This window comes from Zingiber officinale, chromosome 4A, assembly GCF_018446385.1.
Source record: "Zingiber officinale cultivar Zhangliang chromosome 4A, Zo_v1.1, whole genome shotgun sequence".
NCBI lineage: Eukaryota > Viridiplantae > Streptophyta > Magnoliopsida > Zingiberales > Zingiberaceae > Zingiber > Zingiber officinale.
In genome coordinates this window covers 131,758,790-131,777,545 of record NC_055992.1, presented here as the reverse complement: position 1 = coordinate 131,777,545, position 18,756 = coordinate 131,758,790, and the positions used below count along the sequence as shown (strand labels likewise).

At 40.1% G+C, this 18,756-nt stretch overlaps 1 protein-coding gene across 1 annotated transcript; it reads left to right on the top strand.

The window, feature by feature from the left end:
• Nucleotides 1-895: 895 nt before the first annotated feature.
• LOC121971269 (transcription factor MYC2-like) lies at nt 896-3,353 on the top strand. The gene has a single exon (XM_042522445.1). The coding sequence runs from the start codon at nt 1,076-1,078 to the stop codon at nt 2,993-2,995; it is 1,920 nt and encodes a 639-aa protein (XP_042378379.1). The 5' UTR covers nt 896-1,075; the 3' UTR covers nt 2,996-3,353.
• The last annotated feature ends 15,403 nt before the right edge of the window (nt 3,354-18,756 follow it).

Sequence of the window (18,756 nt, the reverse complement as noted above, 5' to 3'; positions counted from 1 at the left end):
TAAGTGTACATTGCTAAATAGTAGGATGGGATGCCCTTTTAATAAAAAATCAAAATAGAGTATCCTTTTGATTAGGAGTATAATTGAATCTAAGTCGAACTAAATATAAAAAGATTAAAGTTCAGTTCGATGGATTTTTCCTTAAATTCAAATTCGATTCGAATTTAATTTAAGCTTTTAATTCTTTAGTTAGGTTTCATTCATAATAAAATTAAATAGTTTCTGAACCATTAGAACTTAATTAAAAATAACTCATTTAAAAATTAAATGAGTTTATTTTAAACTCAGCACATTAACATACCATTCTCAAATTATTAAACAAGTTTGAGTTATAACTCATTACGTAAATAATAGAGCTCAAATTATATATATATATATACAAGATTGATATGTTGCGCGTCTGCCCAGTGCACGACTTGTCTTCTTGAATCTCCTGATCGGTCCAGAGACCGATCAGGGAACCGATCATTCCCTGATCGATCTACAGATCGATCAGGAGGTTCTCTGATCGGACTGATGGCCGATCAGAAAGATAAGTCGCGCACTATATATATATATATATATATATATATATATTCGTGAGCACGAATCAAATACCATTAAATTCGAGTTAATTTTTAAAATTTAAAAATTCGGTTCAATTAAATATATATATATATATATATATATATATATATATATATTCGTGAGCACGAATCAAATACCATTAAATTCGAGTTAATTTTTTAAATTTAAAAATTCGGTTCGAAAATTTAATTGAACCAAGTCGGACAGCCTTTTTTTTTTCCAACTAAACCGTTTGCTAGATTATTAAATGAGAGGTAAGGGATGAGCTCAAACCGGGTCCAGATGGACGAACCCAATTGGATTTGGACCCACCCAGCGCTCCATCTCTCTGTTCTCTTCAATTGCGTGATCATCTCTCTCTCTCCTTGCTTTGGATTGTCTTCAAACCTTCGCCGTCCTTTTCCACGTCGTCTGCATCCACTCGCTCCGCCGCCGCCGCAGCCGCAGCCGCCGTCCATCCGATTCATGCGAAGCCGACGGCAATAATAAGAAGAAGAAGTAGAAAAGGATGAACCTTTGGGCCGACGACAACGCCTTCATGATGGAGGCTTTCATGTCCCCCTCCGACCTCCACTCCTCCTTCCCATGGGCGCCCACCCCAGGTCCTCCTAACTCAACTACTCCCTCTTCCTCCACCGCCTTCTTATTCAACCAGGACACCCTCCAGAAGCGGCTCCAGACGCTGATCGAGGGCGCACGGGAAGGCTGGACCTACGGCATCTTCTGGCAGTCGTCGATCGACGCAGTCACCGGCGCTTCCTTCCTACGCTGGGGCGATGGCTACTACCGCGGATGCGACGAGGACAAGCGGAAGCAGTCGACCGCCAGCGTCGCCGAGCGGGAGTACCGCAAGCGCGTCCTGCGGGAGCTCAACTCGCTGACCTCCGGCGGAGGGGCCGACGAGGCCGTCGAGGAGGAGGTCACAGACACCGAGTGGTTTTTTCTGGTTTCCATGACCCAGTCCTTCATCGACGGCGCCGATCTCCCCGGCCAAGCCTTCTACTCAAGGGTTCCTTCTTGGGTAGCCGGCGCCGGCCGGCTGACATCGTCTCCGTGGGAACGCGCCCGTCAGGCTCAGATGCTCGGCATCCAGACCATGGTCTGTGTCTCCGTCGGGTCCGGAGTGCTCGAGCTAGGTTCCACCGACTTGATTCCGCAGAGACCCGAGATCATAGGCAAGATCCAAGCTCTCTTCAATTTCAACTCCCCCGACGCGGCCTCCGCCGAGACCGCCACCCCTGCATCTTACCTCCCGCCGGAATCCGCAGAGGTGAATCCCGCAGCCGACCAGGGCGAGGCAGATCCGTTACACTGGCTCACAGATCCGTCCATCGCCGAGGTCAAGGACTCGGTTTCCCCTCTTTCTGCAACTCCCGCCATCTCCCTCACAAAATCCCCAATTCAGTTCGATAGCAACCCTAGCTCTTCGATCCAGGTCCAGAAAATCCAGACACAGACCCCGCCGTCTTCGTCCAAAGAGTACACGTACTCCGAATTCGTCTCTAATGGAGCAGTCCGCCCTCACTCCTTCAAGCCGGAGTCCGGCGACATCCTTGATTTCGCCGGTGGCAAGAGGAACCCTTCGCCAGCCCCTACCACCGGCAGCCTCTTCTCCCACCATCAGGCCAACGTCTTGGCTGACGACAAGAAGAACAACAGACCCACTGGAGAGACATCCCGAGCGAGCAACAACGATGAGGGCTTGGTTTCTTTCTCCTCAGCTCCCGCGAGACCATCGTCCAATGGCCAATTGAAGTCGACTTCCGCGGCCACAGCTGCCCCTGACTCGGATCAGTCCGATCTCGAGGCGTCGGTGCGCGAAGTGGAGAGCAGCCTGCTGGTGGAACCAGAGAAGCGGCCGAGGAAACGCGGCCGTAAGCCCGCCAATGGCCGGGAGGAGCCTCTGAACCATGTAGAAGCAGAACGGCAGCGCCGCGAGAAGCTTAACCAACGATTCTACGCTCTCCGTGCAGTCGTCCCCAATGTGTCCAAGATGGACAAGGCCTCCCTCCTCGGGGACGCAGTCTCCTACATCAATGAACTCCGGTCAAAGCTCCAAGCTTTGGAAATTGACAAGGAGGAACATCAAGGACAGATCGAAGCCCTCAAAAAAGCAGGGAAAGATGAGCTTAAGATGATGAATGCCTGTGGCGGCGGCCGGTGTCACGCTGTCGAGATCGAAGTGAAGATACTCGGAATGGAAGCCATGATCAGATTACAGTGTCATAAAAGGAACCATCCAGCTGCAAAGCTTATGGCTACACTAAAAGACCTTGATCTCGAAGTATATTATGCAAGTGTCTCGGTCGTGAAGGACCTCATGATCCAACAAGTAACAGTGAAGATGTCGAGCCAGGTTTACACACAGGAGCAGCTCAACTCTGCTCTCTACTCCAGATTAGCTGCCGAGGCATTGATCACTCGATAATTTTCTACTGCAGGCCTACTAATGTGTAACACTTTTGGTGCGGGAGGAGTTCTTAGATCATGCTCAACTGTCTCATGTTCGACGTTGTGTATTACTACAAGTGGAACACAGTTTGTATCAGAATTGCAGTAACTTGCTCGATAGACAAGCATGGCCGGTACAGTAGAATGTGTATATGTATGCTGCATCTATTAGTTAATATTAGCTTTATTATTATCAGATAAGAGACTGCTTTTCAGAAGATCTTTGAAGCGGAATAAGGTGTCAGAGTGTGACTCCGTGAATAATGATGTGGTTTATGCATTTTTGTTATTGTGAGATTGATCTTCTTCAACCAATTAATGTTTTTCTTAGGCGTCGATTTGACTGTTATCATCATCTCAAGTATCTTGCTTTGCTTACTTCAGTGATAACTGTGTTAATAAGCAGAACTATTCATTCAGCTCCCTCTGTTTAGGTTTGCTTTTTAAAAATACAATATATAATGATATTTTTCTTTAAAATTTAACATTTCAACGTACTGTTTTTTTTTAATATCGTACCATACTGATCGACGGAAAATGTAAAATGAGAAATAAATATCATTTGAGAACTCTAATAGCTAAGCGCCTTAAAATGCGTAATTTGATGAATTGGGCATCAAGTACGAGTCAGAACATCAACTAAAGTGAGGCCAAAGTTGGCTCAAATCTTCTGATCAAACTGACACATCAATTATGAGGGCAGATGAGCCCTTTATGAGTTATTAATGATCAAATACGCACAGGTAGTGGTAAAACCTCACGTGAAAAGTGCAGAAGATATTCCAATGACTCATCGTCCATTATCCAATGGATACGGCAAATTGTTGGCAAGAAACTTGAAGTCACAAACATAGTGAGAAAGTCCAATCAAATAATGCAAAGAACCAGCTCCTAGCAGAGTGCAGGGCAGTTCATCTTCTCCTCCTTTTTCCTTTTGGTGCTCCTTTTGATTCCTTGGACACGGCAAACGCACCGAAAGTCAGAACTATAATGAGGTCCCATGACTCCAGTACCCTCCACTGCTTACTATAGTGAGGTTGGGCACAAGTTGTTGCCAAGTTCTCACCATTAATTCACTGTTTTTTTGCCATCATTTGAAAATTCTGGTGAGCTTCATTGACAAAGCAACCATGGCATGTACTAAAGCACATTGTTGCTTGCCTCTCTAAAGATCTTGACCTCTTAGCTAACATCTAATATCCAGGAATAATAGATTCTTATTCTATCATGCATGTTCTTATTCTCAACGTGTTCAAATGGTCCTAAAGTGAGAGTAGTCGTCAGTACGAAACATATATACTGTTTTTTCACTGAAAACAACCAAGAAAGGAAGATTGAATTTGAGTGCAAAAATCTATCTCCAATCTCAGCACCTCTGAACGAAACAATATAATCATGATCTAATTCCCAATAAGATGACTGAAATTCTAAAGACTAATTGTTTCACAGATTAATATCGTAGGGGGAAGAAAGCCCAATATAGAGTCTTTGCCTTTAACAACCTAGATATTTAATTTTTATAATCCAACTAATTCTGAGTTAATTGGTCTAAACCGATGAATAAATTGGATAATGTAGATGGATGGACAAACGTCACAAGTTTTTTTTATTGAATTTTAGTGTGCCACTCAAGTACCATGCATTGCTCCAGAGAACCCTTTCGCTAGATTTCTTGCTCTGACAACCATTCTGCAAAGCAAATAAGTCATTTAGCTCAATGTTGAATTTAAGTCTCCCACCAAACATGTTAATTAGTAATGCACGGATTTTATTATAGAATTAATCGATGTAAGCTAAATATCTAGCATCAACTAAGAAAAATTAGATCAACATATTAGCTTATAAGTAGCTTATAAGGATGGATTGAAAATTCCCATCATGAAGCGCCCATACAAATTTAGTTGCTCTACCATGATTATCAAGAAGGTTAGTTACTAGAATTCAAATCACTTTTGATCATGTCAGAAACATAAAAACGATGTAAGGTAACTGCGAGTGCGTCTGCTTGCCGTCCTTATACCAGGGTTGTAGTTGCTTTTATGATGTTCGTCGCTAGTTCCTCGCTAGTAAGATGCCTCATGGCTCCAACAATACATTCTACATTCTCTGGTGGAAAAATGGTTTTACAATTTAAAGTTTTTGTCCTTGATTATGATATGATGGAAAACTATGGGATGGACTCCCTGTATAATGAGGGTTTGAATCTCACTCTGTGCATGTTACATTTAAAAAATTTTAATTATTTAAATTATTTGTGATGTTGGGTGATACGGTAAATGATATAGGCCCTCGAAGTCGGGTCAAAGTCCAAAAGGTTGGTTGATATAGTGGTCAAAGTCAATGAGGGGTCAACATTCAGGACTAGCCCGATCGATCATCTCGACTGAGTGGTTGTCCGATCGGATCCTTGATCTAGTCAGATCTCGAGTCCTTTAGTATTAATGAAATATTGCGTCAAGTGAGTATCATTAAGAGTAGAATCCTCCTTGCTCCTCGGGATAACACGGTCAATTATTTTAGTCGGGTGGTCTAGCCGATCAAACTTATGTTTCGATCAGACAAGCGGACACTTGGTTCGACCGAACTCTTCGGCACAAGTAAAGAGGTTGAGCGAAAACCGAGTCCTCGATAGCATTCTTTAAATCTGACTTGGCCACTCTTGCAAGTGGCATCTGAGCATACTATAAAAGAAACTCGATTGGGTTGCCAACTCAGCATATTAAGAGTCCCTCAATTCAACGACCCAACATTCCTCCTTGTCGTTTTGTGTGATAGCTGTCAAAAAAAATCAAAGGAATATCATACTTATGTAAGTTGTATGCTAGAAGTTTCTATCATGTTAAATGCAGAGATTGTAGGTCCATTTTCGAAAAGGTGTCAGAGTATTATTATGGTCTATCCTTTTTTGGCAATATATCAAGATTTGTGTAGAAGAGAAAATTAACACTATAAAAGGAGGTCTCTACCTACATGCGCAGGTACGTTTACGTTACAAAAATACTACGCATTTACTTTTTATTATTGTTCACTACCTACTATTCGATCGGTCACTGACATGAGCGTTGGAGTGCCTGCACCGGGCCCCCCTCCCTGGCTCGGTTGCTTGACACGTATGACTGTTTGGAGTTGTTTTTGTAGAATTGAAAAGATGCTAGAAGGGGGGAGGGGCAAGGATTAATATCGTTTGCCGCTTTTTTATAATAATGAGTTAAAACAACCTAGTGGAAAATAAAGAAACAAGAATACACAAACAATCGCTAACACAAGTCTTTTTTACATGGTTCAGAGCCTTCAACGACTCCTACTCCAAAGTCGACAATCGTGAAATGCTTTCGTTAGGTAATCACTATCAGTTCGAAAATGTTTACAAAATTTAAGTATAAGAACTGTTAAATAAAATACCAACATCAAAAGAAGTAATTACTTGAGCGCTGGTTGTTGGAGTAACCTTTCGATGTCATCGGAGTCTTCTCAAAGCAGGGTGCGAGTATGAATGTCTGAGTGAGCGATGTCTTGAAGCTTTTGGTCCAAGTCCTTTTTATAGGCCATTTTCGGGCGCCTAGATCACCCCCAAGTGCCTCAACGAGGCCTAGGACTTCGCTGACTTTTCCTCCTCTAGGCGCACGGACCACCCCCGAGCACATGAAGTGCTGACACAACTATACCTCGACAAAACTCTATCTCTTAAAATTTATCCATCAAAGGGCATCTGGATTGTGAGTCTATGACTTATGCTGACCAATAAGCGTGCGCCACCTGAGCTCGACTAGTCACTCGCGCCCCTTTTTGAGAACTTGAATCAACTTCGAGCGCCCAAACCTCCGGGCGCCTAGACTGTGTCTGGGTGCCTAGAGCCCCTTTTTCAGCCACTTTGCAACTTTGATTCCCTACAAAACACATTAGTCCAAGCAACAAAAATTATCCTACAAAATAGAGTTAGTACATTAAAAACATGATCAATTTATGACTTAAATCTTGTCTTCCCAAGATCATGATCTAATCATGGTCTCAGCTTAGACTTCCCAAATGCTTTAAGTTGGATCATGCCTATAGTCCCACCGGGACTCGTCTTCATTGCATTTCTCTCTTCCAGTGACTTATCTGACTTACCATTTGCAGTCAATTGACTTACTTTTTGACCCACCAAGTATTCCCGCCAGTTGTCAGGTCTGCAAACTCAACTGGATTTCTGCTAGCTGTAAGGTCACGTAGACCCAGCCAAACTTTCCGCCAAATATCAGGTTACTCCTTGACTTATCTAGACTTCATATCAGTTATCAAGTCCTCAGACCTAATTGAGCTTCAGCCTGGTGTCAGGTTCTCTAGACCCGTCAATTTCTGCACACTCGGTAAAGAGGTTAGACAAATGTAACACCTAACTTTAATCTATTTATCATTCAACAAAAAAACTTGAGTTTGACCATTGGTGTTTACTGCACCAATAGTTTTTTCCAGCTAGGAATCTTTATAAGGTCAACATCAGAGCCACTTAGCCAGTGTGTCAACTTTCTCGTTTTAAGAAATGATCAAATTTGACGTCGTTTGTAAGAAATTTTCGCCTATATCTGAAACGTGAAGATGAGCGAGATTAGATAACTCACCATAGTAACTTTGCCACAAGAAGATTTGGAGCTGTTGATAATCGCTCGAGCATAGAGATTAGTACAATAGCAACAAACAACGACTAGGTGTCGTTTACTCAATGACCGTATCTATGATTGACCCTCAAGCCGAGCACGGAACTTGAGTGGAAGGCCTGACTAGGTGTCAGTCGATTCCTCCTCCCCCGGCTGGCTTCACGTAAGCACCTGCACATCTGACCAGCCTCTCGTCCGTACCCCTATCGTCAATCGCATATCATTAAGCATTATTTCGTATGTTGTTCGAAGAGATGGGCTAAGCGGATAGACTGCGAGGATGGTCTTCTAAAAACACGCCTGCTCGGGGCATTCGGAAAGGGAAGGCTCTGATGGTTAACAATTCCCCCGAGTGTGTTAGAATTTTATTCTCCTAGTAAATATTAAAGGACAAGTTGTCGGGTCATTTCTGACCTCTGACAATCGAAGAATATGGAGGATTGACTGACCCAGAAGACCATCTCCTCAAATTTGAAAACGCAACCATCCTCCACTAATACACGGACAAAGTTAAGTGCCAAGTGTTCCTCACCACACTTTCTGACTTAGTGCAGAGATGGTTCAACCAGCTCCCGGCCGATCCCATTTATTGCTTCAGGGATTTTCACAAGGCATTCCTCCATCACTTCGCCAGCAGCCAGCGATACTACAAGACCACTTTAATCTTATTTTTCCCTCAAACAGGGCCCAAGAGACATTGAGGACATATTTTAAAAAGTTCAACCAAGTGGCTATGGACGTTCCCTTGGCCACTCTAGAGATCTTAGTGAGTGTCTTCTCCCAAGGGCTCACAGATAGTGATTCTTTTGACACCTCATCAAGAAGCACCCAAGGGACTTCGACCACCTACTCAACGAGCAACCAAGTACATCAACATGGAAGAAGCTCAGTCCTCTCTAAAAAAAGAAATGGTGACGCCGGTTCCTATTTCTACCCCCGAGCGCTAATCCCCTCCCCCTCCTCTACTACCCCCAATTCCCCGATGGGATCATCCTTCACATCACCAAGAGTGGAGACTGAATGTCGTCCAACATGTAGAAGTCAATCAGACGTGATTCCCCGAGCCCCACCAATAGACTCCAATGTTTTGCACCTACCATCAATCAGGGACTCATAATACTAAAGACTATTATCAATATAATCAAGAGATGCACTGAACGGCCAACTAAAATGGCCAATCGGAATCAAGAGTGACCATAACAAAGAAATAACCGAGCCCCAAGCCAAGCACCCGTCGGGCCACCGTGCCAACCTACCCGACAAGAAGAAAATCATGGCAACGCTGTCGGGATGACATCGTCATGATAGAAGACAGTCCAACCGATGGTGACTCTAATCGGACCCGGAAGTCACAAGTCCATCGATTGGAGATTCATGCAGTCGGATGTTAGCAAGAGCAAGCACAGGGGCCCGAAATCATATTTGGGCCCAAGGACTTAAAAGGGGTTGAAATATCCCATGATAATGTTTTGATCATTAAGACTATTATCGTTTATTATAACATACATCATACTTTTGTTGATACAATGAGCTCTGCCAACATCATTTTCAAGAATACATTCGCGCAGCTGCAGATAGATAAAAGCGAGCTCCAGCCAATGTCCACGCCACTGTGTAGATTCACCGACAACGAGAGTAGCCGATCATACAAATTCGATTAGTTATCTCTTTTGGAGAAGAGCCCTTGATGAGGCCTCCCTAGTCAACCTTCATTGTGATGGATGCACCTTCAGCTTATAATATAATTATAGGTTAATCGATATTAAACGAGTTTCAAGTCATCGTCTCTATATTTTGTCAGAAAATCAAATTTTCGGTTGACGAGATAAAAGGAGTCCAACTGGTAACACGTAAATGCTACGTGGATGTAGTGAAAATTGAAGCCCACACCGCTCAGAAAACTCAGTGAGTGGAAGTTAACGTCATCCAAGAAGCTCCCCCGACACTAGTTTATGAAGAAAATGAGGAAGAACAAATTTATCTCAGCCGACCATAAGCCACCACTCAAGTAGCGGTCGATCTGAGTCCAGAACATAAAGTTGAGCTGATCGTGTGTTTAACATGCAATAATGATGTATTCGCCTGGATGCCCTAAGAACTCACGGGTATATCGCCGACGGTCATGGAACATGCACTCCACTTGCTCTCGGACGCTCGGCCGGTCAATAGAGGAAGCAAGATTTTAGAGCCGAGCAGAACCAAATCATCCGAATGGAGGTGGACAAACTACTTGAAGTCTGGCACATTCGTGAAGTACAATTCCCGAGATGCTTAGCAAATGTGGTGTTGGTATCTAAGCCTGGGAATAAATGATGAGTTTGCATGAATTTCAGGGATCTAAATAAGGCGTTCCCAAAAGATTATTACCCCTACCACGCATCGACTAAGTGGTGGATTCAACTATTGGTTGTGAGTTGATATACATGCTGGATGCATATCAAGGATATCACCAAGTCCCTCTGGCCAAAGAAAACCAACACAAGGTTAGCTTCATCACTGCCAAAGGAACTTATTACTATAATGTTATAATGTTATGTCGTTCAGACTAATGAATGCAGGGGCAACATATCAATGACTTATAAACAAAGTGTTCCAAAGACAAAGTGATAAGAACATGGAGGTGTACGTGAATGATATCCTAATTAAATCTCTCTGAGTGATCAATTTAGTACAAATATAGAGAAGATGTGTCAACCCCTAAGACAATATGGACTCAAGTTTAACCCCAGTAAGTGCTTATTCGAGGCCAAGATCGGATGCTTCCTTAGCTACATTATGATAGAGCGGGGAATTAAAGTCAACCCCAGCAAGGTACAAGCCCTCCAAGACATGACTTCGTTGTGCAATCTGAAGGAAGCACAACGTCTAACCAGACGGATCATGGCTTTATCTTGATTCATCTCAAGGTCGTCCAATCGAAATCTATCATTCTTTAAAATACTTCACCAAACCACCAAGTTCCAGTGGGATGCTGAGTGTGATAAGGCGCTAGAGGAGCTCAAAAATTATTTGTTCACTTTACCTGTACTTGCAAAGGCTATAGCTGGTGAGTAACTTTGGGTATACCTATCCACCACTAAAAGTGTTGTCAAGTCAGTGTTGGTGAGGCAAGATGGCAAAGAGCAACAACATATATATTTTTTAAGCTATGTATTAAAAGATATCGAGTGTCGCTATACCACACTTAAGAAGTTAGTGTACGGACTAATTTTAGCCGTTCGAAGGTTGTGCCCTTATTTTCTATCACACTCAATCACTGTATTAATTAATAGTATCTGGGATGAGTGCTCATCAATCTGGAAGCTTCAGAAAAATTCATCAAGTGAACAACGGAACTCAGCGAGTATGATATACAGTATTAGCCCCGAACGACCATCAAAGCTCAAGCTTTAATTGATTTTGTGATTGAAATGCAAAGTCTTAAGCTAGAAGAGATTTGAAAATTTTATATAGATGGGTTGTCTACTAGGCAAGGCAGTGGAGTCAGGATTCTGTTGATATCACCTCGTGAAGATAGAATACATCTGTCCGTTCGGCTAGATATCGAGCTACCAACATTAAAACAGAATATGAAGTATTAATAGTCGGTCTGCATGTGGCAAAACATATCAGGGCTTCTTAAGTCTTGATCTACTCAGATTTTGAGTTGGCAGCTCATCAGTTGTCGGGCAATTTTAAAATTAACAATGAATGACTAAAGTTATATGTGGAGGCATTTGAGAAGTTGAAGGTAAAATTTCAAGAGGTGATATTACAAAAAAAAAACCCAAGCATAAAACCATAGGGCAGATGAGTTAGCAAATTTGACTAGTTCTTTAATACCTTGGACTCTAGATAAATATGTGGGGCACACACTACTGATAGCTCATATCGAGAGATAGGCCAAGTTGGAATTATAGAGTGATTGGAGAGTGGTGTTAATCTCATTTTTACAACAAGGAATTTTACTAGCTGACCGAGAGCAAGCACGTATGATCAAGAAATGGATCGGTCGGTTCATAATCTTAGGAGATCACTTATATAAGAGAGTATTTTCTCATCCTTTACCAAGTGAGTCAGATCGGATGATGTGCAATATATTCTCTAAGAGGTGCATCAAGGTTCATGTGGAAGTCAACCAGACGATCGATCACTTGCTTGAAATATTCTACTAGCCAGGTATTTTTGGCCCACTCTGCGGGGGACTTGACTCAGCTAGTAGTAACTTATTTATCATGCCAAAAACACTAGAATATTCTACACCACCCCACAAAACTATTGAATACCTCAATCGTATCCTGCTCGTTCGATCAGTGGGGTATGGATTTCTGATGGCTTTCGGTCAAAGAAAATTTCTCCTAATAGCTATGAATTATTTTTTCAAATGGGTGGAAGCCGAGACAATAACCAAAATAACCGAGCAGATGGTTATCAAGTTCTTGTGGCAGAACATTGTGTGTCGATTCGGTATTCCTTACAAGAACATCTCAGACAACGGAAGATAGTTCCAATGGTGGAAGATCTAAGAATGGTGCTCAAGTTTTGGCATTCTACAAGCATTTACATCCATGGATTATCCTCAGAGTAACGGCCAAGTGGAAGTCACCAACAGAAAAATCATTAGAGGACTCAAAATCATGCTCAATCATGTTGGAAGAAGTTGGATTGATGAATTGCCTAGTGTGTTGTGGGCTTACCGCACTATGCCGCGAGAGGCTATAAGTATAATACCTTTCCACCTAGTTTATAGAGGAGAAGCAGTCGTATCAGTGGAAGTTGGCATGAAGTCTGATTGGAGGTAATTGTACAATGAAGATAATTCTGGTTCGCACCATATGGAGCTCTATTTAGTAGACGAAATTAGAGATAAAGCAATTACTTGGTTGATGGCATATTGTCAGAGGATGAAGCAAAACTACAACCTAAGAGTCATTCCAAGATTTTTTTCAGGCAAGAGATTTGGTCTAGAAGCAGATTAAGTCAATCAACAATATCAGCAAATTGGAACCACAATCAAAATGTAAAATTCTATTTATGTCGCGGATCGAATCTTGCAAAGCGTGGAACCTTCTAAAGACCAGAGGCGCAGCGGAACAAGGAGCAAGATGGATGCGACAGTTAGACCCGGTGGCGGTGGCCAAATATGACAGCAGCTTGGGATGACAACACACGGAGGACAACTAGAGATAAAAGCCATAATAGTTGAAAATTAGATTTTCTATTTATTGTTTTTATATTGTGCTGTGTGTGCATGTTAGTTTACAAGTTTAGTAGGCTAGCATAGTTAAAATTCCTCATTAATAAATAACTAAGTGGGAGAGGGATTTTTAAGTAAATCTCATGGTCTCCATTACTGGTTTGTAAGTGATGCAAACAAGCTTGCGTGTTGGCTCTGAGTGCCTTCCTCCATAACGGATGAGCTAGTTTGCAGATCACTAGAACAGACTTCCATTTTTGGATGACTATAGGAAGTTAATTAAGAGCGTGTGATCTTCCCCAACGGAAGGGGCATAATCTTATTAATGGACTTAGTGTCAAGTAATTGTATACACTTAGACACATCTAATAGTATCCTCCCCATCGGAGTCACTGTTATTATTTGTGTGACCAAATGAAACCAACTATTAATTTGTCATAAAACTAGGTTGACAAGGTAATAAAATTAAAGGGTTAAAACCCCTCTTACAAATGATTGATTTTGTATACGTCCACACTAACGTGGCATACAAAATTAACGGTGTTTGAGATAATTTTATTTGTCATAAAGTTACGTTGACAAGATAGTTAATGGGTAAAACCCTCCTCTTACAAATGTTGATTTTGTATACGTCCACACTAACGTGGCATGCAAAATTCACGGTGTTTTGAGGTGTTGTAAATTTAAATAGTATTGTTAGAGGAATCAATATTATTTTAAATTTAGAAGTCTTGACCAAATATTTGATTAAAGATAGACCAACTATTAATTTTATTCGTCATAAAGTAAGGTTGACGAGATAATAAAATTAAATGATAAAATTTCCTCTTTGAATTTGTATACGTCCACACTAACGTGGCATACAAAATTCATTGGGATTTTTAAGGAGTTGGTCTTAACCAAATATTTTTGTGATTCTTAGGATGATGGTCAATCCCTAGCTGATATACTTTAGGATAGACTTAGTGGTCCCAATTATAATTGATTGGAAATAGGATTTGGACATTAAGGTAGACTGTTCTCTTAGAACTAAGAACAATATAGGTGTATTTTATTCATTAGTTGAAACATGTTTAGTGGTGTTATCTACCAGAACTTGGAGTGTAGATACAGATGTCATTAATCATGTCCACAATTCATTGCAGGGTTCCAGGAAACCCGACAACTAAATGAAAATAAAATCACCGTCCACATGGGCACTGCTGTAAAAGTGGCAGCTGTTGCAGTGGGAGATGTTTATCTTTTGATAAAAATAAAACATGGATTTTTTGAGTAATTGTCTTTACGCACCAAGTTTAGAAAGAACTAGTTTTCAGTTTCTAAACTATTCAAAGAACATGATATTCTGCCTCTTTTAATAACAAAGTTGTTATTAAGGAAAAGAGGGAAGTTATCTGTTCTGGTACGTTGGTTGGCAATTTATAAATCCAATAACTCTCACGATGCAACAAATGGAAATTAGTAACACATCTTCTAACTTTAAGAGAAAGTAACCTTCGGAAATGAACCAATTATATCTTTGGCATCTAAGGCTAGGTTATATTAACTTGAGTATGATTCATTGGTAGCTGATGAACTTTTCGGTTCATTAGTAGTGGAAATCTTTCCAACCTACGAGTCTTACTTGGAAGGAAAAATAACCAAGAAGCTTTTAAGTCTAAGGGGTATGGAGTCAAAGATATATTGGAATTGGCTCATTCTGATTTATGTGATCCTATGACTATCCAAGCAAGAGGTTGTTTCAAATATTTCGTCTATTTTATAGATAATTATTTGATATACGGATACATTTACTTGATGTGCCACAAGTCTAAGTGCTTTGATTAGTTCAAAGAGTATGAGGCTGATGTGGAGAAATGTCAAGGTAAAAGTATCAAGACACTACGGTGAGATCGTAGTGGCAAGTACCTCTTGGGAGAATTTAGGAGTCACTTATCAGAAGTAGGGATTCAATCCCAACTAACAACACCTAGGTATATCCCAACAGAATGGTGTAGAAAAAGGAAGGTATAGGACTCTTATGGAAATAAGTAGATTGATGATGAGTTATTTAGAAAATTGCCAAATTCATTTTAAGGATATACTCTGGAAACGGAAGTGAACATAGTACCTTCCAAAGTCAGAACTCTCTACTCATATAGAATTGTTGAATAGGTGTAAGCATATTTTGAAGCATATTCGGATTCGGGTAGTCCAGCACATATGCTGAAGAGAGACAATGATAAGTTGGACAGGAATTCACTTGTTTGTGGGTTATCCTAGAGAAATGAAAGTAGGTTTATAGTCTTAAAAATCAAAAGGTCATTATTAGCATCAATGATCGATTTTTAGAAAAGAACTATGTAATAAACCTCATGCCCATAAGAAAATTTGTTCTTAAGGAAATAATAAAAGACATGTCTAATCTAGTACCAACTGTACAAGATGAGATACCACAAGGAAACTGCAACACGTATCACAAATGATACACAATTGAAGAAAGTGCCTCATCGTAGTGGGAGGGTTGTTAGGCAACCTAAAAAGATTTATGTTTTGGGAGAGTTTTTTTGACTCGATCCCTGGAGGACATGAATCTGATCTCCGGACATATGACGAAGCACTCCAAGATAAAGATGCAATATCTTGGCAAAGAGTAATGAATAATAGAATTAGAATATATGCATTCTAATAAAATCTGGAAGCTTATAGAACCACCAAATGATATAAAAGCCTTTGGGTGTAAAAAGGTCTATATTAGGAAAAGAGGGATAGACAGGAAGGTAGAAACTCTCAAAGCAAGGCTAGATGAAAAAGGAAACTTTTTCACTGGTAGTCATGCTTAAGTCTATCCGGATTCTTTTATCTATTTGGGAAGTGGATGTCAAGACAGCATTCCTTAATGGAAGTCTTGAAGAAAACATCCATATAAAGCAACCAGAAGGGTTCATTGCAAAGGGCTAAGAGCATCTTGTGTGTAAGCTCAATCAGTCTATGGACTGAGGCAAAGCTTCAAGGTCTTGGAACATCCGGTTTATCAAAGTAATCCAGATCTATGGATTTAGTAACCGGATAAGTCTTGTGTATACAAAAGATGTGATGGAAACGTGGTGGTATTTCTTGTACTATACTTAGATAACATTTTTGGTAGTTGGAAACAATATCAAAATGTTGTCAGAAGTAAGGGTATGGTTGTCCAAACAATTCGATATAAAGGACTTGGAAGAATGTATATATTCTTGAGATCAAAGTAATAAGGGATCGCAAGAAAAGAATATTTTACTTATCCCAAGCTTCATACATCGGAAAAATCCTTGCTCGTTTTAAGCATACAAAACTCCAAGAAAAGTTTCTTACCTTTTCAGGATGGAGTAACTTTATCTAAAGATATGTCTCTGTAGACTTCAAAGGAGATAAAGGAAATAAAGGCAGTTCTTTATGCTACGGGTGTTGGAAGCCTAATGTATGCTATGCACGAGACCAGAAATCTGTTTTGTCAAGGGCATAGTTAGCAGATATCAAAGTAACCCTGGACAAGGACAGTGGACTGCAGTAAAGCATACATTGTAGTACCTTAGAGGCACTAGAGATTATATGCTAGCTTACAAGACAGTTAATTTAGTCCTTGTAGGTTGAAGTCAACCTCGGGGTTTTGTGTTTACTTTAGAAGGTAAAGTCATAACTATGGAAGAGTGATAAGCATAGGTGTTTTTTCTGGACTCCACCATAGAAGCTTAGTATATGGCAAGCCTCTGAGGTAGCCATAAAAGCTGAATGACTCAATAACCTCAAGATAGACTTAGATATGATTTCTGGTTTGTCCAAAAATTATTACAATTTATTGTAATAATGTTGGTGCAGTAGCAAACTCGAAGAAACCATAAGTCTATAAGGCAAGTAAACACAATAGAGCGCAAGTACCACCCAATACGAGGAATCGTATAAACGAGGAGAAGTTGTTGCCGCCTAGATTGCATCAGGTGATGACCTATAGATCCTTTCACTAAGGTCATTAAGGCAAGAGCTTTTGATGGACATGTTGAAGGGATGGGAATCAGATATATGGCAGCAGATATGGCAACTTAGTCTTTTAGTATAAGTGGGAGATTGTTAGAGTGTATACTAAAAGCCTAGCTTTTGGTATAAACATTTATCTAGAAATAAGAATCACATTGGTCAAATGTCTACATTTGTGATAAATGTAGTTGTTCAATTAATTTATATTGTAGATAACATGGTGTGTGGTGTCACACACAGAGGATCATGTTATCAGTACCTTATAAATTATAAACAGTAGCTCACGACCAAAATGGAAAGGAACAAACCATTAGAAGGTCGTAGTGTAATTAGGTATCAGTTTATCTTGACTGTATAATTACACTAGTACACTTAGAGTGTATTGAGTAGGATCATTTGAGGTCGTTTCTTTTATACTGATTTTATAAAGAAACAAAGACCTCGGTTATTATGGAAGTGTGTGCTCTTAATCCTGATATAATAACAAGCACATATATTTGATATTTATTTCTTTAATTTATCAATGGGTGAGATTTAGTTCGATGAATCAATAAGCCCGATAAGTTGGGAAATGGTATCACTTATAGTGTGTTGTTGATTATAGAAGGAAACTGTGTCCTAGAGATACTAGGTTGAGAATGTCCCCAAGAGGAGCTCATAAGGATTATCATGTTAAACCCTGCAGGTGGACTTAGTCCGACATGACGATGAAGTTGAATGGTACTACTCTTGGAACTAGATATTAATTAAGTGAGTTGTTAGTAACTTACTTAATTAGTGGACATTTGTTATCTTAAACACAGGGAGACTAACACACTCATAATAAGAAGGAGCCCAAAAATGTAATTTGGGATTGGTGCGGTAGTTCAATAATAATTCTCTAGTAGAATGAATTATTATTGATAAAATTAAGTTGTGTGTTCGGGGCAAACACGGGATGCTTAATTTTATCGGGAGACCAAAACCAATTCCTCCTCTCGGTCCCTATCGTAGCCTCTTAATTATAGAGTACTATACCCACCTATACCCACCTTCTTACCCATCCTATAGGGGGCCGGCCAAGCTAGCTTGGAGACCAAGCTAGGGCCGGCCATGTTTTGGTTCATGGGTGAATTCATGTGGCCGGCCCTAGCTTGAACTCAAGCTTAGGTGGCCGGCCCTATTAAAATAAAAAGGAATTTTATTTTTTAAATTTTTCTCATGTGGATAACATGATTTAAAAGAGAGTTTAAAAATTTAAATCTTTCCTTTTATAAGATTCTACAAAAGATTAAGAGAAGAGTTAAACCTCTTTCCTTATTTGTAGATTAAAAGGTTGATTTTAATTTTGGTAAAAACTTTCCTTTTAATCATGTTCATGATTTAAAAGAGAGTTTAAAATTAAATATCTCTTTTATAAAGCTTCTACAAGGATTAAGAAAAGATTAGATATCTTTCCTTATTTGTAGATTGGAAGAGATTTTAATTTTTAAAGATAACTTTCTTTTTATCCACATGTTTAAAAGAAATATTTTAATTTATAAAATTTCCTTTTTATTGACCATCATGAAGGGAAAATTATTAGAGAAATTTTTTATAAAATTTCCGGAAACAAATTAGGAAAGTTTTAATTCTTGATTGAATTAAATTTCCCTTGCTTGGTTTAAAGTGGCCGGCCACATTGTTGATGAGAAAAAAAATATTTTTAATTAAATAAATTTTCCTTATCAATGGCAAAAGAATTAAGGAAATTTTTATTTAAATTTCCTTATTTGCTAAGGCCAAGGATTATAAAAGAGAGGGTAGAGGTGCCTTCATAAAAAAACAACTCTATTATTTTTCCTCTCTCTTTTTCTTCCTTGGTGTGGCCGGTCATCCTCTCCTCCTTTCTTCTCTTTGATGGCCGAACCTCATCCTTCTTGTAGAGACTCATATGGTGGCCGGATCAAGTTT